Source organism: Natrix helvetica (assembly GCF_964273705.1).
Source record: "Natrix helvetica genome assembly, chromosome: 11".
Lineage (NCBI taxonomy): Eukaryota > Metazoa > Chordata > Lepidosauria > Squamata > Natricidae > Natrix > Natrix helvetica.
In genome coordinates, this window is record NC_138562.1 from 17,740,042 (window position 1) to 17,766,184 (window position 26,143).

The 26,143-nt window shown below is 45.7% G+C and overlaps 2 protein-coding genes across 2 annotated transcripts; one reads left to right on the plus strand and one right to left on the minus strand.

Moving 5' to 3' along the window:
* The first annotated feature begins 866 nt into the window (after positions 1-866).
* Positions 867-6,466, plus strand: STEEP1 (STING1 ER exit protein 1). Its single transcript, XM_081964293.1, has 8 exons — positions 867-1,070; positions 1,450-1,567; positions 2,394-2,435; positions 3,145-3,283; positions 4,143-4,232; positions 4,901-4,993; positions 6,020-6,085; positions 6,150-6,466. The coding sequence occupies exons 1-7, from the start codon at positions 947-949 to the stop codon at positions 6,080-6,082; spliced, it is 669 nt and encodes a 222-aa protein (XP_081820419.1). The 5' UTR covers positions 867-946; the 3' UTR covers positions 6,083-6,085; positions 6,150-6,466.
* A 10,927-nt stretch (positions 6,467-17,393) lies between these two features.
* Positions 17,394-25,605, minus strand: SLC25A5 (solute carrier family 25 member 5). The gene is made up of 4 exons (XM_081964272.1): positions 25,382-25,605; positions 21,482-21,968; positions 20,425-20,565; positions 17,394-17,822 (listed from the first exon to the last, which is right to left on the minus strand). The coding sequence occupies exons 1-4, from the start codon at positions 25,490-25,492 to the stop codon at positions 17,665-17,667; spliced, it is 897 nt and encodes a 298-aa protein (XP_081820398.1). The 5' UTR covers positions 25,493-25,605; the 3' UTR covers positions 17,394-17,664.
* Positions 25,606-26,143: the final 538 nt, after the last annotated feature.

The window sequence follows — 26,143 nt, forward strand, 5'->3', positions numbered from 1 at the left end:
TGAAGTCCACACATAGTTGAAAAACACTGGATTAAAGCAATACAGTATCTAAAAACAGTCAAGATGTTGCTGGGCTATAAGAAACAATTCACACTGTCGCTCTTAATGATTATTTTGAGCATAGATGAGACATGCATGTCAGGCCGTGTTAACGATTCAAGGTATGTTCAGTGCTGCAGCCTGGCCACCACAAGGAGTGGAAACCTATCATCCAAAAAACCAAGCCGATTTTTCCTGTAGACTTAAAAAAGAAAAATCAACAGGACTCCTGAATTACCATCAAACATTTTCATTTGTAAAACCGTGGGTAGCTTTATTCAATACCAGGGGAGTCAAAATCCCTTGCTGTCTTAAAACACACAAGCCCCTCCAAGGGGATGCTCACGTTGGTTTCCATCTCCGGTGAGCATTCTCCCTTCAGAAGGACTACAGGCTGCTCAGATGCTCATGACCTTAACTCCCAGGTCTACAGAAGATTCCAGGTCACGGTTATCCCAAAGGTGCTTTTTCCAAAAGGCGACTGGATTTTTTTTTGAAGTTGCCTTTTGGTGGTGGTGGGGGAACCACCTTTGGGACATCCACCCCCATGGTTCCCAGCCAGAACCCTTTTAATCTTCTTGAAGCAAGTAACGAGATTAGTCAACAATAGTGGGAAATCACGACATCAATCAAGGTTGGGGAAGGGCGCATCCCGGTCGTGGGAATGGGACATTTGGGGGTCCAGAAACCTCGGTTCTCATGCCCCTCCTGCGCCCCCCCTCCCTCCCCTTTGCGCGCAAGGACCAGCCGGCCGAGGCGAGCGGGCGGAGCCGGGGAAAGGAGGGCGAGGGGTTGGCTCTCTTGCTGTTCCAGCCCCGGGGCGGATCCAAGGCGAAGCCGACTACGCTGCAAGCAGGCGAGGAAGCCGGTTGGAGAGGCGGAGCGCTCCCGATCGCCCGGCGCCGCCATGCCCAAAGTGGTCTCCCGTTCCGTGGTCTGCTCCGACACGCGCGACCGGGAGGAATACGACGATGGCGAGAAGCCCCTGCACGTCTATTACTGCCTCTGCGGGCAGATGGTGCTGGTCTTGGGTGAGCCAAGCAAGGGACACCCCCCCCGGCGGCCCCATCCCCACCCCCGCCTCTCCTCCCTTCCCCTCGGCCAGGGCGCAAAGGGGTTTCCCCCCTCGCCCCTCTCCAAACTTTGGACATTACGCACCAGATGTTAGAACCGAGCCGGTTCCCGAGTTCCGCGCCGTTGGGGCGCGAGGGTGAGGCTGATGGGAGTTGAAATCCAAACGCTTCAGGTTGGTTCTGAAGCTTACCTGCCAGGTGTCTGATGGGGGATGATGGGAATTGCAGTCCCCTGGATAGGGTGGGTGGGTGTCCTGTTTTTCCCCCAAGACCGGCAAATAACAACCAGCCTCCTTGAGCTGATTTGGAAATGAGCCTTATTATGTTTTTTTCCTAGATTGCCAACTTGAGAAGCTGCCCATGAGACCCCGGGATCGGGCCAGAGTTATCGATGCGGTCAAACATGCCCACAAATTCTGTAACACGGAAGAAGAGGAAAATGTTTACCTGCGCAGGTAGGAAGACCTCACAAAGCCCCATTGCCAGGGGTAGTCAGCCTGAAGCCAGACAGCCATGGCCAAAATCATAGTTGTATAATTTCAGAAACAACTATTGGCTTTTGATGGAGTTCTTCAACTTCACTTAATTAACAACTAATTCCCACAACACTGTCAAATAATTTACTAAGACTGTATTACTATTATTCTTCCCTTCCTTCCTAGTATCTATCTCTTCCCACTAATGACTATAACCATGTTGTTTGTATCTTTCAATTTATATTGTTTTATTTCTTTACTAGTACGATTTGATAGCTTATTAGTAACCTTGACTATCACTAAGTGTTGTATCTTTTTATTCTTGATGAATGTATTTTATTCTCCTTATGTACACTGAGAGCATATGCACCAAAACAGATTCCTTGTGTGTCCAATCACACTTGGCCAATAAAGAATTCTATTCTATTCTATTCTATTCTATTCTATTCTATTCTATTCTATTCTACTCTCATCTTTTATCTGAAATATTGGAAGAGGGTGTCCCCATCTTCATTGTCTGTTATTGTAGAGAAAGATGTAATATTAAAATGGCTGAAGCATTTGTTGTTATTCGTTAGATATTAACTGCTGGTTACTTTCTTTGTTAAAATATAATTTAAATTGCATTTTAAAAGGAGCCACTCGTGAAAAAATAAGTTAGCATGGGAAAATATTTTAGTTTAAACGATATGTTTATCATCCAGGGTTTATGGCTTCTTAGACTATGAAATCCCAAGCACTTTTTTGCAACAAACTAAGATTAAGCAAAGTAACGCTAACTTACCTATTTTTCTTCCCTACCTAGGCCTGAAGGCATTGAACGGCAATACAGGAAAAAATGTGGAAAGTAAGTGATTTGAGAAGAAGTGTTCAGAAGACCAAACAGCCCACAAATCTTATTTCCAGTGATAAAAGAATATATAGCCCGTGGGGATTAATGCACCAGATTGTGATGTGGTCCATTAATGCAGCCAACTATTTCTCCAAAGTAAAAAAATAAGTAAATAAGGGGATCTAAATCTAGTGTGATGTAGTGGTTAAGCTGGCATCCAGAACACCCTAATGCAAACCTCTCTGCATCCCCAGATGAGTGTCTTCTCTACTAACTGAACTCCTGACTGCGGGGGGAACTTGGGCTCCAGCGTAGGCCCAGATTAGTGAAGGGTGAAATGATTGCAATTTATCTATAAACTTATAGATGAACTCCTGAGGCTTAACCTAGCAGGTGAAGTGAGCTAAGATATGAGCTTTGGTGGCGCAGTGGTTAGAATGCAATACTGCAGGCTACTTCTGCTGACTGCCATCTGCCTGCCATTTGGCAGTTCAGAGCCCACCAGGCTCAAGGTTGATTCAGCCTCCCATCCTTCCGAGGTGGGTAAAATGAGGACCCAGATTGTTGGGGGTAAGATTCTGACTCTGTAAACCGCTTAGAGAGGGCTGTAAAGCACTGCAAAGTGGTATATAAGTCTAAGTGCTATTGCTATATCAAATTCAGGGAGACTGTTTGTTTGTTTATTAGAGGTAGGGAATAAAACAAGCGGTCACTTCCTTTCCAGATGCGGCCTACTTCTTTTCTACCAACACCAGCAGAAGAATGCTCCAGTGACTTTCATTGTGGATGGTGCTGTGGTCAAATTTGGACAAGGCTTTGGGAAGACCAACATCTACACACAGAAGCAAGAACCTCCTAAGAAGGTAGAGAAAGACAGAGGCTTCTCTTGTGGTGTGTAGTGTGAGAGGAGATCAGGTAGGCAGGATGCCTTGAGCTGCCAACCGCTGTGGAGTTCCAACAGGTCTTCTGACTGGACTTCTCAGCTCCCTGGTGGCATCTGCTTAACCGGAACTCACAAGGCTATTCTTATTCCAGGAAGTCTTTGATTGGGAGAGCAAGAGGTGGGGTGGAATCTCTTCATTTGTAAATTTGTTATTCCAGTTGAACTGGGGGGGCGGGGGGCGGAGGGAGGCTTCCGGTTATGACCTTTGTGAGTCTTTCAGTGTTTAAGGTTGCTGCCCCCTGACTTAATTCATCTTAGTCATCAGCCAAACTTAAAAAAAACACAAAACACTAGTTTTGGGGGTTGAAGGCCACAAATTAGCAGAATGATAAATCTTGAGGTCTTGGAAGTAAATGGGTATTTCTCCCCCCCTACCCCCACCCACTCTGCTTTCTGGGTTTTGCATGGCTGGAATCCATTTTAAATCTGCTAAATATCTTTAGCTTCCTAAAGGAATCTGGGACACAGCTGCCCAGCTTGTTTAGTGACGCAACTCTTAAGGAAGTCTACAAGTTGTAAAAAAAAAAAGGGGGGGGGGTTTGGACATCTCTACACAGCTGTTGATCTGCAAGTCATGGTCCCTGTTCTTAGACTCCCAAAACTTGAGGTCTAGGGCAAATCTGCTTTTCATTTTCTTAGTATTAAATTTCAGAACAGCCTTTTTTCCAGATGTGTGAAGGATACCTTAGTCATCTTTTACATTTGCTAATCCCCAAGCGTCAACCACACCTAACATTCTTTTTTTAAAAACAAAAAAAAAATCCTTCTCTCCTTCCAAGGTGATGATGACCAAACGGACCAAGGACATGGGCAAGTTCAGCTCAGTGACCGTCTCCACTATTGATGAAGAAGAAGAAGAGATTGAAGCGGTAAGGTCTTCCATATATGTTCTGACCTAGGCTTCCCCAGCAGCACGAAGCCCAAGTCCTCGTCCCGATAAACTCCTTTTATTTAATTTACAGTGAATTCCTCTCCAGCAAAGCCTTTCCTCTCCCACAGTCTTTTAAGATAGTTCTCAATTACCGACCTTTATCAGACTCAGAGAGTGGCCAGGCCGATATCTTTCAGACGCTACAATACTTGGCAAGAATGCAGGAATGAACTAATTGCCTCCTGCAAACTCCACTCCCCTTTCGCTCCTCTTTTATTTCTTCTGGGAGGGGCCATTCAACAACCAACAACCGTCTGAGTTCATATGAAAACCTAAGCCATAAACCCTAGTTCACACATCACGGTGGTTAGATTTACGATGATGACACCAGTTACATGATTACACCAATTATGCCAACTGGTGTCAATTGACACAAATGACATTTAATTGCATCATTTGGATTTAATGGACCGTTGGATTTTAGGGACCGTTGGATTTTAGGGACCGTTGGATTTAACAGACATTGGCTGTAAGAGACTTACTCCCATGTGGCGTATAAAATCGAGCTATTTATTTTTCATTCTAGCCTGGTTTTGACGTGTTTCTTTTCTGCTGGCCCTACCATCATGTAGTCTTAATCCCTTCTTAATATGGAATATTTTTCAGCGAGAGATTGCTGATTCATATGCCCAAAACGCCAAAGTGATCGAGAAGCAGCTGGAAAGGAAAGGCATGAGCAAGAGAAGATTGCAAGAACTGGTGAGTGTCTAATTTTCATCCTTCTCGTTTCTGCACTTCCTGTACAGGTTTGAGGCAAACAGAGATTCTGGTGGGAACAGACAGACGTTCTCTCTAAATAACATGCCTTAAAATACTTGTAGATCTGAGGACATTGGTCTTGCCGTATGCTATGAAAAGTTTGTGTGTAGCAAAGCAGTAGCCATTGATCAGAAAGAACCAACGTGTTGCAGCTGGGTGACCTGGCTTGTTCTTCTGTTTGTATAAAAATGGCTGTGTATGTGTGTGTATGTTTCAGCATAACTCTGGAGCGCCTCGAGCAATTTCAACCAAACTTGGTACACAGATGACTTACTCCCTGAAAAAAAAAACACTGTGGGGCTAAGACACCCCCCCCCCCGGGTGTGTATTCTGCTAAGGTACAGCCTGTTGTGCCTTAAAATGGCTTCTACTGTGCTACCGTAAAATGGCTTCTACTGTACAGCGCAGTGGAGTTGCCATGGTCACGGCTTTCTCAGTACTCCACAAGGGGGCTCCCTCTGGTAAGGGGGAAAATCCAACATTAGAAATTACGTTTGGTCCATACATTTTCTCCCTATAAATAAATACCCGGGCAACACCGGGTTATGAGCTAGTAGTTAATAAAAGAGTTTATGGAAATTCTCAACCATCCAGGTCTTGGTTGTCCCAAAGGTGCTTTTTTTTTCAAGAGGCAACTGGATTTTCTTGGTTTTTTTCCTTTGAAGACATTTCACTTCTTCAGCTCTGAATGGAGGGTGAGGAATGGAAGGATTGATCCTCCTTGCAGACATCTGGTCTTTTGCGTCCTTTTAGAGGGTCGTTGGGGCCACTTGAAGGTTTGTCTGTGTCCTCAGGGTCACCTGAGTAGTGCAAAAGGGTGTGGAACCTTCTTGGAACAGTTGAAAGAATTGTGTTATAGACTGGAGATAGATGATGTCGTATCCCTCACCCTCTGTCGAGAGAGAAGTGTTAATAGGACTATTTCTTTAATGCTTCCTTTTCCGTTTTGTTTTTTAATTTGACCAGGCGGAGCTGGAAGCCAAGAAGGCCAAAATGAAAGGGACACTCATCGACAATCAGTTCAAGTAAGACCTTTCTCCAAAAGAAGAGAAGCAACCCGACACATTTTTTTGGTTTCCTTTCTGGTTTGTCCCAAGTAATTTGGCCACATTCATGAAAATGGCAGTGAATGGCTGCAACCTGGCAATCTGGCAAACAGTCTGTTTCTATTCTGGTTTATGTCTAATGTGTTGCCTGGGCAATTTTAATTTCATTTGAGGCTTTCTTTCTTCACAGAGGTTCTGTGAAGTCTCTTTCTGTAATCTGCTGTATATTCCCTTTTGCAAAATGTTGTGAAGCCTGCTAGGAGAACTGCAGAGTTTTTATTGTTTTTAGTTATTTGTATATTTTCAGATGTACATAGAATTCTGGTGAGGCAGAAACCAGTAAAACTAATAAACATTTGGAAAACAATTAGTTTCATGTGACTGTCATTTCTTTGTCCACTGGAATTCGTTATATAGGCTCAGATCTATCGTATGATTGTCTAACTCTAACCTGAAAGCTAAGCAGGGTCAGGCCTGGATACAATCTGAATGGGTGGTCTCTTGGAGTAGCAAAACAGTTGTTGTGACCTAGGCTTCCTAAAAGCACAAAGCCGACTCCTCTCTCCCTCCCTCCTTCTCTCTCTCTCTCTCTCTCTCTCTCTCCTCCTCTCTCTCCATCTTTCTCTCTCCCTCTCTCCCTCCTTCTCTCTCTCCCTCTCTCCTTCTCTCTTTCCCTCCATCTCTCTCTCCCTCCTCTCTCCCCCCTTTTCTCTCTCCCTCCCTCCTTCTTTCTCTCTCCCTCCTCTCTCCCCCCTTTTCTCTCTCCGTCCCCCCTTCTCCCTCTCTCTCCCTCCTTCTTTCTCTCTCTCCCTCCTCTCTCTCCCCTTTTCTCCCTCCCTCCCCCCTTCTCCCTCTCCCTCCTTGTTTCTCTCCCCCCTCCCTCCCTCCATCCTTCTCTCTCCCTCCCTCCCTCTCTTTCTCTCTTTTTCAAATGGTTAGCTGCGGAAGTGGCCCCCTATTTGGTATCGATTTTTTTTAAAAATACGCCATTTTCATCCAGATGTCTTGCAATAGCAGAGTTTGGCCAGCAGAGGTCTACAAGTGACACGTGGCTCAATCAAACCCAACCAGTCAAGTCTCTAGTTCTGCTGAAAAAGAAGACCTCAGTTGCTCCCTACAGCAGATCATAACAAGAAACAGGATGCATGTTTAAACACCTTCCCCCCCCACCCCCAAAAAATCTCCTCCTTGTTATTCTAAGGGTATTCATGACATAAACTAAGTGGGGGGGGGGTTGTCTAATACTTAAAGCAATTATAAATCAATCACGCTTGATACCCTTTAAAAATCATAATCAATTATACCCTTAGAACAGGGGTGTCCAAACTTGGGAACTTTAAGACTTGTGGACTTCAACTCCCAGAATTCCCCAGTTGGCTGGGGAATTCTGGGAGTTGAAGTCCACAAGTCTTAAAAGTTCCCAAGTTTGGACACCCCTGCCTTAGAATATCAAGGATGAGATATTTTGAATATCTCAATAAAGCAACTTGTTAAGTGAATCCCTGCAGTTGTTTAGTAATACAGTCATAAAGTGAGTCTGTTGTATCTATTGTTTGCCCGTGTATTTTTGCCGTTGAAGCTGAAATAGTTATTGACAGGTAAGACGTTGTAGCAGACAATACTACGCTTAAGTCAGACCTTAATCGTCCAAGCCCAAAATTTCAAGCCTGGTGGCATAAGGGATTCTATTGTGAGCAGAGGAGTGGAGGACTCATCTTCTTGGATGAGAAGCGAAGTGTCTTCAAAGAAAAAAACCAGAAAGACCAGTTGCCTCTTGGGGGGAAAAAAAAAGCACCTTTGGGACAACCCTGAGTATGGATGACGGAGAATCTCCATAGACTAAAAAGCTGGACTTATCTCCTCTTTTGCTCGGCTTCACAAGTCATTGCAAGACTCGGCTTGTTCAAGCAGAGCTTTCCTGGGCGTGGATGACACAAGCAAGCTTTGAGGTGGGGAGGGGGGGGATACTTCCTGCCTTCACAAATCTCCTTAAAAGGAAATCCAGGAGCCAGAGAGAAGCTGCCTTTGCCACCAGCAAGTGACCTTCAATCAGGTGACGGTGAAAAGGAAGGAAAAAATAAATAAGAGAAACACCTTTTTTGGTTTCAAGGTCCTTGTTATTAGAAGAAGGGAAGGAACTATATATGTGGTGCGCAGCAAGGTTACATTATGCACAAAAATGGAAGGACGCTTTGATCCCCCAACAAGAAGCGAAGGGCTGCAGACGTGGATGGAGTTAGCAGAGATGGTTAAATGGACTGTTTTGCTCAAAGGGGGAAACGAATATAAATATTTTTTTATTTCTACTCGGAAACCATTCCTGGACTTTGTGCTTGAGGTGGGAGAAAATCGAAACTTTCATTTTGGTTTTTTACCCGTTAGAGATAGAACTGTTGTTATAGAAAAATGGCTAATTTATACTATTATGTACAAGTAAAAAGTTGAGGTTTGGTGCTGTTATCTTATTCTATTGCACCAAAGAGAGCCGAAAGTCCTTTTTCTTTTTTCTAATACTTTTCCATTCCCTTCTTCCTCCCCTGTTTTCTTTCTGTTTTCTTTTGCATTTTTGCATTTTTGCATTTTGTATTATAAAATGGTTTTTTAAAAAAAGAAACTGGAAAGAGAATGGGCTGCTTTGTCCTTCCCACTTACAGCAAGGAGTGGGATGCTTTGCCCCATATCTGACCAGGGATTATTCTGCATCTATTTTCTTTTAAATAACAATCGTCATTGAATAATTCAATTATATTTCCTAATTATATTCCAAAGTCAGTAGGGCTGATTTGGATTAAAGCATGCCTCTGAGATTAGGTACAGAGATTCCTTGACTTACCATAGTTCGTTTTAGTGACCGTTCAAAGTTACAACGGTACTGAAAACAAGTGACATGACCATTTCTCACAGTTACGACCGTTGCAGCATTCCGTACGGTGACGTGATCCAAATTCAGACGCTGGGCAACTGGCTCGTATTTATGACGGTCGCGGTGTCCCTGGGGTCACGTGATCCCCTTTTGCGAGCTTCCCGACCAGCAAAGTCAACGGGGGAAGCCAGATTCATTTACTGACTGTGTGACAAACTTAACGAGGGCTGTGATTCACTTAACAACTGTGGCAAGAAAGTTCGTAAAATGGGACAAAAACGCACTGAACTAAGGTAAAGGTAAAGATTCCCCTTGCACATATGTGCTAGTCGTTCCCAACTCTAGGGGGCAGTGCTCATCTCCGTTTCAAAGCCAAAGAGCCAGCGCTGTCCGAAGACGTCTCCGTGGTCATGTGGCCGGCATGACTAAACACCGAAGGCACACGGAATGCTGTTACTTTCCCACCAAAGGTGGTTCCTATTTTTCCTACTTGCATTTTTTACATGCTTTTGAACTGCTAGGTTGGCAGGAGCTGGGACAACTTCATATTTCAAAAGCCATCCAAGCTAGAAATATTTGAACAACTAAGAGGGATAGAATCAAGATCACGTGAAGTGTTACTACCACTTTATAATGCCTTAGTAAGGCCACACTTGGAATCCTGCATGCAGTTTTGGTCGCCATGATGTAAAAAAGATGTGGAGACTCTGGAAAGAGTGCAGAGAAGAGCAACAAAGATGATTAGGGGACTGGAGGCTAAAACATGTGAAAAACGGTTGCAGGAACTGGGTATGTCCAGTTTAATGAAAAGAAGGACTAGGGGAGACATGATAGCAGTGTTCCAATATCTCAGGGGTTGCCCCAACGAAGAGGGAATCAAACTATTATCCAAAGCACAAGAAGCAATGGGTGGAAACTAATCAAGGAGAAACAACCTAGAACTAAGGAGAAATTTCCTGACAGTGAGAACAATTAATTAGTGGAACAACTTGCCTCCAGAAGTTGTAAATGTTCCAACATTAGAAGTTTTGAAGATGTTGGATAACCATTTGTCTGAAATGGTATAGGGTTTCCTGCTTAGGCAGGGGGTTGGACTAGAAGACCTCCAAGGTCCCTTCCAATGTTGTTCTATTCTATTCTAATATTTGGACAAAAAAAAGAGAGAGAGGTTTCGGAAGGATCTGGAAAAGGCTTGGCTCATTGTTCAACTGCTATATCACTTCTGCCCCAGAAAAGGAATTCTCCGTCTCGTTTGATCGGGTTTACACCAAAATGTCCAGCCCAGCCAGAGTTCGAGAAAAACTAGATTGGGAGAGGGATTTTAACACAGAACGTCCTACAGCAGCCGTTTCGAAAACAGCCTGCCTTTTTCTCCCCCTCCCTGCCGCGTTATCAATCACTAGATCGCGGTGACATCAGCCCTAAGTAATGTGACTTTCTCCGCTATTGAACCTGTAGAAACCGCCCAAGTAGTGCTAGTGGTTTTGTCACAGGTGTGACGGTGATTGAAACATGTGCGCGCGCATTCAGCAGCCTTTGGTGACTCTTTGGTCAAAGTGCTTCCCATGTCCTAAGTTTACAACTGCTCGATCTGCACTCAGATTGGAAGGGTCATGTTGGACCCTGCCCTCAAGTTTGCGAACAGCCTTAATTTGGTTAATGAACTTTGACCATTGATTAAAGTGGAGTGTTTTAATTTTAACCCCCGAGAGCCCAGGAATACAGCTATTGTAATCCTCGATTTACAACCTGAACTGAAATTATAATTTTCCTTGCTAAGCTAGGCAGTTCTCATGGGGACTTGTTCCCAGTTTAGTGGCTGCCACAAAGAAGAATGAGTCCATTTATTTTCCAAAACACCAGAAGGCAAGATAAGAAACGACGGATGGAAACTAATCAAGGAGAGAAGCAATCTAGAACTTCCTGATAGTGAGGACAATTAACCCGTGGAACAGCTTGCCACCAGAAGTTGTGATTGCTCCATCACTGGAGGTTTTAAAGAAGAGGCTGGACAAACACTTGTCTGAAATGGGATAGGGTTCTCCTGTTTGGGTGGCGGGGTTGGACTAGATGTCCCTTCCAACTGTGTTAATCTCTCTGTTTAATCTGTCTAACAGTCCTTAGCATGGATGCTAAGTCAGTTCCTTGATTGATTAGATACGGCTCCTGCTGCTTAATTAGTCCGAGTACTTTTTTAAATCAACGGCATGCTTCAAATTCCAGCTTTTTTACTGATTAAACCTGGCAGCCTTAAGAGTGGCCCCTTGGAAAGATGTCGCAACACACAGGCTTTGTGGCAATCAGCAGAAAATGCAGAGAGCAAAATGTTCTCCAGCTAAGATTTCCACTTGGCTGTGACGTTGTGCTTCCGATGAACTGCTACTAGTTTCTCCGAAGACTCACAATCGGTTTCACAATCGTCTATTTTGTAAGCTGCTGACAGTTTTGAGGATATCCTAGGCCAGTGATGACTAACCTTTTCCAGGCCGGGTGCCCAAATCGTGTGCACGCGCCTGAGCCCCCCAAATGCAACGCATGCGGGGTCCCTGTGCGTGCGCCCCACCCCCTGTGTATGCGCAGAAGAGACCCAAAGACCAGCTGGACAGCGGGAAGTGGAACTGAACTGGGGAGACAATTCACATGCCCACAAAGAGGGCATTGCGTGCCACCTCTGGCACGCACGCCATAGGTTTGCCGTCACGGCCCCAGGCGGTCTCAATCCTTTTAAAAACGTCTGGATTTCAACTGCTGGCTGGGGAATTCTGGGACTCGGATCCCCCACGTCTTAAAGTAGCAGAGATCGAGAAACATGGCGTTACGTCCTTATGAATAGATTCCAGTCACTCACAGAGTTTAACACAGACATAAAAATATCAAATATAACTGGCGATAACTGCATGCTGTTGCCAGCTGCTCTTCTGGTTTAAAAAAACAGACCTTTTTCGGGCTGTTTTGGGGCTTTTGGGGAGCTGTTTTTCGGGCTGCCTGAAAATGCCCCCCAAATGGCCCAAAAAATGGCCTGAAAACAGCCCCAAAATGGCCTGAAAACAGCATGAAAAACAGCCTGTAATCAGCCCAAAAACACTCTGAAAAAGGCCGAAAATGCCCCCAAACCGGGCATACCCGCACACCGGCCAGCTGGTCTTTAGGTTTTCAGCACTCCGGCATGCACACATGTTCCAGTTTGGGCACTCGGTGCTGAAAAGGTTTGCCATCCCTGGGCTATGATGTCATGCTTCTTAATGTTTTATTCACCTGTGGGCTCCTTCCAACCTTGGTACCATTCTGTGCTCCAATTGCCCGTCTCCATGAACCATGAAGAAGTTTGCCCCTGTCACGCTTCGCTTGTAAATAAATATTTGAAGAAGAAGAAGAAGAAGAAGAAGAAGAAGAAGAAGAAGAAGAAGAAGAAGAAGAAGAAGAAGAAGAAGAAGAAGAAGAAGAAGAAGAAGAAGAAGAAGAAGAAGAGGAGCCAAAAGTTTGGATTTGAGTACAGCAAAAACCACTGGGACCATCAGGTTGAGAAGGTTTTAGAGAATGGGAAAGTCAAGATCTTGTGGGACTTCAGAATCCAGACTGACAGGCACTTGGCCTACAACACACCTGACATAACAATAATTGAAAAGAAAAAAGTATGGTTCATTGACATTGCAATACCTGGTGATGCACGAATTGAAGATAAACAGCAGGAAAAAAATCACAAAATATCGGGACTTGCAAATTGAGGTTGAGCGACTGTGGAAAAAGAAATCATGTGTTGTCCCAATTGTAATTGGAGCTCTTGGAGCAATACCTAACGGGCTACCTTGCTATTTGGAAATTCTAAATTTACCTGACTTGAACATTCTGACTCTACAAAAAACCACCCTACTTGGAACAGCTTATATCCTCCGACGTTACCTTAACAGTTCCTAGGTCCTTGGTTAGGACCCGAGCTGTTGAGCTACCAACCAGCCCCAAAGGCTGTGATTCTCACCAAAGATTAACCACATAATAATAATCGCTGTTCCTGGATATGCCAGAGTTGAAGAAAAAGAACTAGAAAAAAATAATGAAATATCGCGACCTGGCCATCAAAACTACACGGCTATGGATGAAGCATGTAACAGTGATACCCATTGTCATCGGGGCACATGTCCAAGAATTTTACAAGATACATCCACAAATTGCAGCTTCCTGCAATAACACCAGTGGAACTGCAAAAAAACTGTGCTACTCGGAACATCTTATATTTTAAGAAGGTACTTGGTTGATACCTAGGATGCTGGCAGCAAACTGTATCAACCATTGGCACCCGTCACTGGTATTTGTAATGCATTTTTGAATGTTCAGTTGGCTGAGTTTCATGTTTAATGAATAAAGTATATAATAATAATAATAAAAAAACCAGAACTGGTAAACCCTTGGCTTTGCTTGTTAAAGCTACTGTAGTTGGGAAGGTTGCAAATGGAAAATCACATGGCACCAGGATGCTACAACCGTCATAAATACAAGCCCAGTTGCCACGCTCCTTAATTTTGATCATGTGACTTTGCAATGGTTGTAAGTGCGAGGACTGGGGTAAATCACTTTTTTCAGTGATATTGTAACTTGTTGTTTGTCAAAGACTGCCTGTATTTGCCGTATAAAGCAACGCATGGAAACTCATCAAGGAGACAAGCAACCTAGAACTAAGGAGAAATTTCCTGATGGTGAGAACAATTAACCAGTGGAACAACTTGCCACCAGAAATTGTGGGTGCTCCAACGCTGGAAGTTTTTAAGAAAAGACTGCACAGCCACTTGTCTGAAATAGGGTCTCCTGCTTGAGCAAGGGGTTGGACTAGAGGACCTCCAAGGTCCCTTCCAACTGCTATTCTGCTTTGCTATGGCCCCCTCAGCATGACCCAGGGCCCTTGATTACGTTTTTCACCTAGCCCCCTCTTGAAATCCACCAGGGATTTCTTAATGTTGAGCACAGCTCTTTTAATGGATCAAAACATTGTGCAAGAATCAATTAATTGCTTGTTTTCGAGGGGCCCTAAGATGCTCTGCTGCTTTTGCTCAGATTTGAGTGGAGCTTCAACTCCAAAAACAATTCTCAGCATTGCATTCAGATTCATATTAATGGCTTTCCATTTGCCGCCCTCTTTAATGAATGACACTCACTATCACAAAGTTGGAACTATGAGGAAAGGAACTTGTCTAACCGGAATTTCCAACCTGAACAACTTCCTTTCCAAATGGCCACGATAACACATGGCAGAATACGAAGGTCGTTTGAAGGGAGGTTTGTGGGGGAAGGCACCCCGAGACTTGCAAAACTCTGAGGCAAGTTATGTGAAGCATAAACATGCATATATCTCGGAAATTTGTGGGTTGGTTTCCAGACCACAGTAAGGTAATTTTACACATGCTAACTGCAGCTAGAATTGTATTTGCACAACAATGGAAAAGTGAAAAGATTCCCTAGAGAGGAAAATATAATCAAAAAATATTAGAATGTGCAGAAATGGATAGATTAAGGCTTAAAATTAAGGAGAAGGAAGAAACGGAATACTTTTTAACATGGGATACTTTTTATCAATGGCTAGCCAATAAAAACATAGAAAAATGGAAATACAAGAGAAGCATTAATTTTATATGGAAGGTTTATTAAAATGGATCAACAAATATTACTATTATGTGACCAACATTAATGCTATGAATATTATTATGATTATGATGACTATTTCTCAAAATTAATTGTACTCAAGACGACACCGTTTATGTAAAAATGGAATTTTTAAATTTTTAAAAAATTTAAAAAGAAAAAAACAAGGTGTCACAATAAAGTCCCTTTTTGAGGGAGAGGAACATTTCAAAAATGTGAAAAATAAAATTTTAAAAAATAAATGAAAGTGAGTTGCACCAACTGTTTGCATTCCCAGTGTCTAGAACAGTGTTTCTCAACCTTGGTGACTTGACTTCAACTCCCAGAATCCCCCAGCTGGCTAGGGAATTCTGGGAGTTGAAGTCCACAGGACTTAAAGTTGCCAAGGTTGAGAAACACTAGTCTAGAAGTTATATGTACACTATGCTGTAACCTACTGAACATGCAATAGCATTCTGTCTAAAAAAAATAAACAAACAAGCCTATTTAATTAAAAATACTTTATGGCTAGCGAGCAAACGCTGTTGCAAAAATGACGCAGACGGACTTGTTCCGTGCTCCTACCAACCATCAATTTCTTTTTTTAAAAAATGTAGACATACAGGTATGCTTGTAATAGTTGGGCAGGGGGAGCAGACAACCACAACAGCTAGAAATTGGATATTACTCTGTGCACCTTGCTGAAACTGTACTGTCCCAATTAGTGGTTTTTCTTTAAATTCCACGAAATCCGTTTGTAGCTGAGTTGCACCGCGCAGTGTTTGTTAGTGTCAGCAACTTTTAAGATGCGTGGATTTCAACTCCCAGGAAAATTAGGAGTGTTGACGAAATTGAAATGACTGCCATAGGTTGATGGGCTTGGAGCTAATCCTGACATTTCAGACAGGATGCATGGAAGATGAAAGGAAGCTGGCTTTTGCAGAGAGCAATCTCCTGCCCTCTGGAATATGGAAGAGTCCTTTATTCTCAAGTATCCCAAACCCTGCCAACAAAAGCACGCATAGCCAAGGCTGTGGTTTTCCCAGTTGCAATGTATGGCTGTGAAAGTTGGAACAGAAGGAAGGCTGAGTGTCAAAGAATTGACGCCTTTGGTGCTGGAGAAGACTTCTGCGAGTCCCTTGGACTATAAGGTGATCCAACTGGTCAGTCCTAGAGGAGATCAACCCTGACTGCTCTTTAGAAGGCCAGATCCTGAAGAGGAAACTCAAACACTTTGGCCACCTAATGAGAAGGAAGGACTCCCTGGAGAAGAGCCTCATGCTGGGAACGATTGAGGGCAAAAGAAGAAGGGGACAACAGAGAATGAGGTGGCTGGATGGAGTCACCGAAGCAGTCGGCATAAGCTTCAATGGACTCCAGAGGATGGTAGAAGACAGAAAGGCCTGGAGGAAGGTTGTCCGTGGGGTTGCGATGGGTCAGACACGACTTTGCAACTAACAAAAACAATCCCAAAGGTGATATTTTTCCAGAGGCAACTGGACTTTCTGGTTTTTCTTTTGAAGACATTTCACTTCTCATCCAAGACGTTTCTTCAGCTCTGACAGGATAGTGGGGAATGGAAGGATTGATACTCCTTGCAGACAGCTGGTCATTTGCATCCTTGCAGACCAAGGTTGCCTGCAAGTCCTTTCCTTTCCCCACCATCCAGTCAGAACTGAAGAAGCGTCTTGGAGGAGAAGCGAAACGTCTTCAGTAGAAAAAAACAAGAAAGTCCAGATACCTCTTGGGGGAAAAAAGCCATCTTTGGGACAAGTGACCTGGATGATAATCTCCAGACATTATTATTCCGTAGAATTCTTGAACGAACATGCCTAATACTTCTTCCTCCTATTTTCCCGACAACAACCTTGTGAGGTGGGTTGGGCTCAGAAAGACAGACTGGCCCAAAGATGGTTTGTCACACCTAAGGCGGGACTGGAACTTACTGTCTCCTGGTGATTGGCCCAATTGCCCAAGTAACTTTCCTACCTAAGGCAGGACTAGAACTCACCGTCTCCCTATAATTGATCCAAAGTCACCCAGCTGGCTTTCATGCCTGAGGCGGGACTAGAAATCACCATCTCCCAGCGATTGGTTCAAAGTCACCCAGCTGGCTAAGGCAGAACTAGAATTCACAACCTCTTGGTTTCTAGCCTTGTACCTTAACCATTAGCCCAACTGGCTCTTTACCAATGGTTGTGTAACCGCAGGCGTCGCTGTGAGTTGTAAATGCGAGGACCAGTCATAAGTCACTTTCTTCAGCGCCGTTCTAACTCTGAACAGTCACTAAGTGAATGGTCCTAAATAGAGGATTACCTGTATTATTCAGGATGAACTGAACATCTGGGAATTGCCGTTTTAATAACAGCTGGAGATGTTTTATTATCTACTGCAATGATGGCGAATCTTTTTGGCACTGAGTGCCAAAAAGGGAGCTTGTGCACGCTCGTTGAGGCCGCAGGTGGCATGCGTGTGCTGGAAAACAGACTTCTGGTTTCTGGCCAGCTAGTCTTCCGGTTACCGGGACGCATGCGTATGCGACGATCAGCTGGCTGGCGCATATGTTCACGCTGAAAAATGGAAGCCCAGATCTTCCACTATCTGGCACTGCCACACGCACAAAAGCCAGCTGATCGTCCTGCACATGCGTGCCAGAATCCTGGCACGCCGCACATGCTAGGCAACATGGCTCTTGTGTCCCACTTTGGGCACGCATGCCATTGGTTCGCCATCACGGATCGACCGTATTACCTATTGCGCAGTTCCAGGCAAACCCGTGTTTTAGCCGAGAGAAGGAAAAATCGACACAACAAAGCGTTGGTACCAGTTGCTGTTTTTTGTTTCCGTTTTATTTCTCAAACTTATTTTAACAGGAGTGACTGAGTAAAAATAAAGTTTGAGTCCCATCGTCAAAGGAATGACTTGAGAACGGGGATCAGGCAAGCAAAATCATGGCCTCTCCGTCAACTACGAGATACCCACCCGGGGGGGGGGGATGGGGACGGGGACGGGAAACGATAAATAGTTTTGATGCAAGTCCATGGAATATTACGTGGGAAGGGTGGTCTAAGGAGTGGAGGGGATGTTTCAGCTTATGTGAATTTCTTGATTTCGTCGTACAAGACTAAGACGAAAGCACCTCCCATTCCTCTGAGGACGTTGGACCACGCGCCCTTGAAAAACGCTTTCCCGCCTTCATCCCGGGCAATCTTCCGCCAGCAATCAATGGTTCCAGAGTACATGATGTCAGCTGGAAAATAAAAGGAGAAAAACAAAAAACAAAAAACCAAATTAGCAACTATATTCATCCGATGTTGGTCATAATACAGGTGCCGTTCCTCTACTTTGCTAGTGCTAAGGTAAAGGTAATGGTTCCCCTGGCACATATGTGTTCCTGACTCTAGGGGGCGGTGCTCATCTCCGTTTCAAAGCCAAAGAGCCAGCGCTGTCCAAAGACGTCTCCGTGGTCATGTGGCCGGCATGACTAAATGTCGAAGGCACACGGAGAGCTGTTTCCTTCCCATTAAAGGTGGTTCCTATTTTTCTACTTGCATTTTTACCATGCTTTTGAACTGCTAGGTTGGCCGAAGCTGGGCAAGTAACGGGAGCTCACTCCGTTATGCGGCACTAGGGTTTCGAACTGCTAAACTGCCAACCTTTCTGATCGACAAGCTCACCGTCTTAGCCACTGAGCCACCGTGTCCCTAGTTGCTAGTGCTGGAGAAATCCTAATAAATTGTCTGTAGAGATTCTTGGTCATGTTTGTCCCCAAGGTGCTTTTTTTTCAGGAGGCAACTAGACTTCCTTGTTTGTTTGTTTTCTTTTGAAGACATTTTGCTTCTCCACCAAGGAGCTTCTTCAGCTCTGGAAGAAGCTTCCATTCCCCAGAGCTGAAGGAGCTTCTTGGAGGAGAAGCGAAACGTCTTCAAAAGAAAAAAACAACAAGAAAGTCCAGTTGCCTACAGAAAAAAGCACCTTGGGGGGAGAGGGGTCCTAATAAATTGCTTTTAGACCAGAGGGGTTTCTGTCCTGAAACACAATTTGAAACGGAGCAAGGGAGAAACAGTGGAAAGGGAAAGAAATAAGGCTTAAGTTGGGGTTTTTTCCTCTCTCAAACTTCATCGTTTGAAGATGCGTGGACTTTTAACTCCCAGAAGAGCCTGCTGGCAGGAGAGTTCTGGGAGTTGAAGTCCATGCACCTCAAATTTGCTTAGGTCAAGAAACATTGGACTAAATGATTATTTGAGATGAATGGAAAATGGGATGCATTGTTGTAATATTTTAAGCATCACCAACGCAGTTCTGGGAATATCTCTCTCTATGTGTATATGTGTTGTATGTCCCAGCATAACTCTGGAACGCCTTCAGCAATTTCAACCAAACTTGGTACACAGATGACTTACTCTCTGGAAACAAATACTGTGGGGGTAAGGCACCCCTAAAACCCCTTGGGGTGTGTATTCTGTTAAGATACAGCTTGTTGTGCCTTAAACTGTTTTCTAGCGTACAATGCAGTGGAGTGGAGTTGCCATGGTAATGGCTTCACAGTCCTCCACAAGGGGGCTCCCTCTGGTAAGGGGGAAAATCCAACATTAGCAATTATGTTTGGTCCAGACATTTTCCCTCTATAAATAAATACCCGGGCAACACCGGGTTATCGGCTACTTGAATCTAAAGAGGATAACCAGATGAAGAGGCTGCTTCTGATTGGCTAATGTCGCAGCCATTCACAGCATGCGCCTGCCAAATACAACCAATCGGAAGTAAGAATCCGAAGGCATGGGTCACCCTTTATAGAGAAAGGGCCATTCATAAATTCCATGAGAGTGTGCTTTACTCCTAATGATAAAGTATTAGGATCTTTTTTATCCTTTAACAACAAATTCAGGAAAAAATGCTTCAGCTGAAAATGTATTTTCCCCCTTTTGACTTGGGGCTTCTCCAGGCAGCAATTCAGCTCAATATAAGTCATAATTAATAGAGGAGAGAAGATATTCCAAAAGGGGAATATTTAGCTTATTTAGTCTTCCATTTTAATGGAAGAAGTTTGTTTCAAATATAGCTTTTCTGCCAAAAAGTAATTCAGAATAATGGACCAGTTCTTGATGTGGGCAATGTGGAGGATTTTCAAGAACATTTCAGCTCTACAGTTCTTCAACAGGAGTTTTCATATGCATTTAAATTTTTTTTATGAAGCTAAAGGATTACAATGTTTTTATCTGCTTAAACACAGGTGGCTTATCCTTGAACCATGGTTACAATCGGTGTTATTGATGGAGTGGTGCAAATAAAGCAAATATCAGTGTCCCATAGAAGATTATTTTTCCTGTGGAGATAACCTACCAGTGGCCCTCTAAAACTTTTGAAATGCCAGACAAGGCAAAAAAGAGTATGAGAATTGTAGTACTTTAACATCTATAGAATTGGACATCCAAGCCCCTTGGCTTTTGCCAAGATCACTCCAGATCTCTGGTTAGAAAGCAACCAGATCTGAGATCACCTCCAAAAGCTAAATCAACAGCCCCATTTATCCGAGTTAAAACTGACCTGCTGAAGACAATCATGTTGTTCAGAAAACACAATTTTATCTCTTAGTTACATTTTTCCCCTCGACTATCTGTGCCTAAGGGAGAAGCAAGCTGCTAAGCACAGCTACAAAGGGATATTCGGAAGAAAAGCTAGATGGAGTCTTTGGTGCGCTCTTTGCTTGCTGGTTTACAGACGTTTCATGACCCAACTAGGTAACGTCATCAGTCTTACCAGCTAGTTGGGTTATAAAAAGTCCAAATCAGCAAACCATCAAGCTCAGAGAGCATCAAGGATTCCACATGCAACCCCAATGTGATACACACCTCCTTTCCGACCAGATTGCATCATCATTCTCCGCCGGACGGTGTCGAAGGGATATGAAGTCAGGCCTGCCACCGCCGTTACCGACTGTGCGATCATCCAGCTGATTAAGATGTGAGCGTTCTTTGGGTCAGGAAGCATTCCTGGAAAAAGAAACCAAAAACCTCTGCTTAATTACGGTCCATGAGTGGCATTTCCTAACCATGCCAACTTTTAAGACAGGTGGGCTTCAATTCCCAGAATTCCTTAGTCGGTGTGGCTGGCTATGGAATTCTGGGAGTTGAAGTCTACCTACCTTCAATCTTGTTAAAATTGGAGGGGGGGGAAATGCCTTAAGAGCAGGGATCTCCCACCTTGGCATCTTTTAAGACTTGAGGACTTCCATTCCCAGAGCTTTATATTTCTTTTTATTCTGTTTATTTCTTTTATACGGTTTTTAGATCCGTGAGTCGGCGGCAAGATAAATTTTCTAAAATAAAAAAATTAAATTAAATAAACTTCTCAGCCAATTTTCCTGTCTGGGGAATTCTGGGAGTTGAAGTCCACCTATTAAAGTTGCTAAAAATGCTTTAGAGCGGGTCTCTTCCACCTTGGCAACTTTTAACACTTGTGGACTTCAAATTCCCAGAATTTTACGTTTCTTTTTAAATTTTTTAAATGTGGTTTTTATAGCCGCGTAAGCCGCCTTGAGTCGCCATGCGCGGGTTGGCGGCAATATACATTTTCTCGAATAATAAATAAATAAATAAATAAACTTCTCAGCCAACTTCTTTTGGCCTGGGGAATTGTGGGAGTTGAAGTCCACCTACCTTAAAGTTGCTAAAGTGGGTGGGTGGGGGAAATTGCCTTAAGAGCAGGAGCCTTCAACCTTGGCGACTTTTAAGACTGGTGGACTTCCATTCCCAGAATTCCCCAGACAGCAAAGTTGGTTGAGAAGTTCTGGGAATGGAAGTCCACCTATCTTAAAGTCGCCAAGGTTTGAGATCCCTGCCTTAAGAGATCCAATGGGGAGGGGCAGGGCAAAGGACTACAAACCCCATCCCCCCCCACTCCCATTACCTTTGGCGGTGTCATAAACGCCAAAATACGCTGCTCTGTAGATGATGATTCCTTGGACAGAGACGTTGAAGCCTTGGTAAAGGCCCCGAAGGCCGTCGGACTTGAAGATCTTCACCAAGCAGTCACCGAGACCGTTGAACTCTCGTCCAGCCCCGGCTTTGCCCACGTCTGCCGCCAGACGGGTTCGGGCGAAATCGAGAGGGTAGACAAAGCAGAGCGATGTGGCTCCAGCAGCGCCCCCTGACGCCAGGTTGCCCGCAAAGTAACGCCAGAACTGGGTTCTTTTGTCAACGCCGCCCAAGAAGACTTGCTTGTACTTGTCTTTGAAGGCGAAGTTTAGGGCTTGCGTGGGGAAGTAGCGGATGACGTTGGCGAGGTTGCCCCGCCAGAAGGAGAGGAACCCTTGCTCTTTGGGGATTCGCACCACGCAATCGATGATGCCCTTGTACTGCTTCTCGGCTGTGATCTGCATGCTGGCATGTTGGACCTGGCAAGAGGGAAGGAGAGGGAAGTTAAAAAGAGCAGCACCGGCTACGTTCTGACTTTATTTCTCTCTCAATCTCTCTTTTTCTTTCTTTTGTTCTCTCTCTCCTTCTCCTCTTTCTCTTTTCTTTCCCTCCCTCTCTTCCTCTTTCTTTTCTTCTACTTTCTTCCTCTCTCCCTTTCTTTCTTTCTCTCTTTTTCTTACTCTCTTCTTCTCCTTTTTTCTTTTTTTCTTCCTCTTTTTCTTTCTCTCTCTCCTTCTCCCCCTCTTTCTAATTCTTCCTCTCTTTTCCTTTCCCTCTCCCTCTTTTTTCTTTCCCTTTCTCTCTCTCTTCCTTTTTCTTTTCCTTTCTTTCTTTCTCCCTTTCTTTCTTTTTTCTCTTTCTCCCTCTTTTTCTTTCTCTCTCTCCTTTTCCCTTTCTCCCTCTTTTTCTTTCTCTCTCTCCTTTTCCCTTTATCCCTCTTTTTCTTTCTCTCTCTTTCCTTCACATCCTCTTTTCTTTCTCCCCCTTTCTTTTTTCTTTCTTTCTCTCTCCTTTTCTTTTTCTTTCTTTTTCTCTCTCCCTCTCTTTCTCTCTCTTTCTCTTTTTTCTTTCTCTTCCCCCTTCCCCCTCTCTTTCTTTCTCCTTCACGCACTCAATATCTATACCATCCCAACGCAGACAAATGACTCTGGGTGGCTTACAATTCTAACATTCTAAAACAGGGAAAACTCTTTAAAAGGCATTAAAACAATAAAAACATTCAACCAATCAATCAGCATAAACAGCAGATGGTTAATGAACTAATCATCACACCAAATAACAGGGCCTTTGCCACATTCTGAGCCCCAGGCCTGAGTAAACATCCACATTGTTAAAGCATTTGGGGGCAATCTGGGCCCATGCCCCACCCTTGCAACCTTCAAAGTTAAATGGCTCAAATGATTCAAAACAGAAAGTGAAACTTTAGAGTTACACAACTCAGTGCGGGGTTCACAGTCCAAGGGCACAAGAGGTGGCCCCAAATCACAAAAGGAAGGCAAGCATGGAAGGGCCTTGGCAAATCGGTTTTGAAACATCAAAATCATGACAAGTCCTGCACAGTAAAAAAAAAATCATGCTGTATCTTGTCAAATACTATGTGGGAAGTTCCCGGAAGTACGTTTTTCATTCTCCACCCTGAGACGGAAGGAGGAAACTGCAGTTGAAACACTCTTTTTTAAAAAAAAACCCGAAGTCTCTTAGTAATTGGTGGTTGGTCCTAGGCCTACAAAACAACCGGCATTTGGGTCCCCATTTTAAATCCCGTCCGTTTTGAAAGCATGAAAATGTAGAGCATGGTCGGGAAAGCGGAGTTCTCAGGCCGAGAAAGAGGTCAGAATTCCTTCAGGTAGAAATTTAACAAGGCCAGCCAGAAGGCACATGCTGATTTGAATCAATTTGCCTCTGGTTAAAGCTTAGTTAGACAATGGTTGTAATCCACCCAGTGATAAGAGCTTCTTTGCAAGGTGACCTCTTTCCTGAGAGAGATTGTGGCTTGGCGCCATCCTGGGATCAAGACGTCCTTAAGGTAAAGGTTCCCCTGGCACATATGTTACTAGTCGTTCCCGACTCTAAGGGGCGGTGCTCATCTCCATTTCAAAGCGAAGAGCCACCGCTGTCCGAAGACTTTCTCCGTGGTCATGTGGCCAGGAGGACTAAACGCCGAAGGCGCACAGAACGCTGTTACCTTCCTACCAAAGGTGGTCCCTATTTTTCTACATTTTTACATACTTTCGAACTGCTAAGTTGGCAGAAGCTGGGACAAGTCACGGGAGCTCACTCCGTTATGCAGTGCTAGGGATTCGAACCAGCGAATGGCCGACCTTTCTGATCCACAAGCTGAGCACCTTAGGCACTGAGCCACGGCGTCCCTTTAAGACATCCTTAGCTGCCTGCTAAGCAACTAGGTCTCCAAACTGCTGCATTTTTTTTTGTTTTTCTCCTCTCCCCATTCACCCTAAATTGGCAACGGCTTCTTTCTTGCCACAGGCTCAAACATGTGGCCTGCGAGGCTTCCTGTTGTTAACTTTGCCAGACGTTAGGATGCCGGTTTAAATCTACGGTGACCTTGCTAGGCCTTTTACTCACGGCCTGGAAAGCAGATGGGGAAAAAAGGGGGACTGGAAGGGTATTTGGAATTATTTCAAGAAAAGCAGCTCCTTGTGAGTCTGGCTGTTGACCGGGAAACCCCCCCCCCCCCAAAGAACGAGCAGGGCAAGACAGGTTTCATCCATCCCTGATTTTGACCTAGCTGCCCTTCTCCCACCCTTCAAGGTCACAGGATGGCACAAACGGTGGAGTCCCAGACAGAAGGACGGGATTAATTTCTTTGCAAAGGGCAGGAAAGCCGCTCAGCGGGCCGGAGGAGGAGAAGGAAAAGCAGCTGGCGGGGCACGTCTGCAGCTGGCAAGAGACCCTGCCAGAGGAGGGAATTTCCACAGGACTTGCGTCGTCCCTGCTCTCCTGCTGCTTCCAATTCAATCTCTCCCAACAGCCGGGATCGGCATCAACCAAACCGGTTCTCTTGGCAACCAGCCGGGGAGTGGCGGGGCACAAGCCGGGGTGGGGGGGGGAGGAGGGAAGAAAGGGAGGGGGGTTTCCTGTGGGTGGGAGATGCAGGGGTTTTTTGGAAGGAGGCTTCGTCGGTATTCTGGAAGCACACTGTCGAGGGTCCTGAGCCCCCCCTTCCCATTCATAAATGAGTTGGGATGGCCAAGTCCAGGGAGGGAGAAAGGAGGGTGGGGGGCTCAGGAAGTGACAGTGGGGTTTCTGCAGTGGGAGGGGGACAGCAAAGGGAAGGGCTTCATAAATGACATGGAGAGCCCAGAAAGCGGCAGTGAGGTTTCTGGACAGGGGGGAAGCAAAGGGGAAGATTTCATAAACGGGGGGGGGAGCCCAGGTGTGGGATGGGGGGGGGTTCAGAAAGCATCCGTGGGGTCTCTGCAGTGGGGGGGGGAGGCAGCAAAGGGAAGGGTTCATAAACGAGATGGAGGAGCCCAGATTCAGAGGGGAGGGGGGAGAGGAAGCAGCCATTGGTTTCTGCAGTGGGGGGGGGCAGAAAAGGGATGGGTTCATAAATGAGAGGGGGCACCCAGCTTCAGGGAGGGGGGGGAAGAAGCGGTGGGCAGCAAAGAGGAGGGGCTCATCCTCCCCCCCCACACATCTCCTTGGGGCGACCTTGGGGGAAAGGCGCGTCTCTCCCCCCCACCCGCACGAGGCAGCCTCTGCCCACGCGGCAGGACGCCCCCTCCCCTCGGATGCCCTTCCATTCTGACCCCCCCTCCCCGGACTGCCCCCTCCTCTTCCAGCTGGCTTGACTGATGCCCCCCCCCGGAGAGAAACCCCTCCCTCCCTCTCCCACCCCTCGACCTTTCAGAGAGAGCCCCCCCCTTACCTGGAGCAGGAGCTTGACCCTCTCGATGGGGGCCACGGCGGTCTTGGAGATCGCGGCCGCCACGCCGCCCGCCAAGAAGTCCTTGAGGAAGGAGATGGCCGCGTCGGTCATGATGCTGCGGGAGAGGCTGCGAGCCGGCAGGCGGAAGGATGGCAGGCGGGCAGGCGGGCAGAACAAGGCCAAAAGGGCTGCCGGCGGAGTGAGAGCGAGTCCTTGAAATGGCCGGCTTTTATACGGCCCCGCAGACTTGAACGTGGGAACGGGGGGGAGAGGAGGACGGGACGCGGGCAGCCACGCAGGGCCGCTTCCCGTCGCCCTGATTGGCTGCCGGCCGGAGGGAGGGACCGCGTGGAGGACTGCGGAGAGGTGCCAAGGTGGGGGGGGGAGAGGGAGGGATCCCCCCTCCTTTTCCTTCCTCCCCCCCCGCGATCTGTGGAAGGAGGGAGGGGGAGGGAGGGGATCTCTTCTGGCCTGGGGTGCTGAGCCCGGATTAAACCCGGGCAAGAGAGAAAGAAAGAAAAAAAGAAAGAAGGAAGGAAGGAAGGAAGGAAGGAAGGAAGGGCCGGCTTTAACCTTGGAGTCGGACGGGGCCCCCGCAAAGGATGCCGTCTTGCCACCTGCGTGACGTCCGGCGACCCACGGGCAGGGCGTTCCCACGACAACCTCGCGTGTCCTGAAATGGCCCCGCTCCGCCTGACCGCCGCAAGGAGGGGACGGGCATCTCACCCACCCACCCGATCGTGACCGCCACTCCTGGCTTTT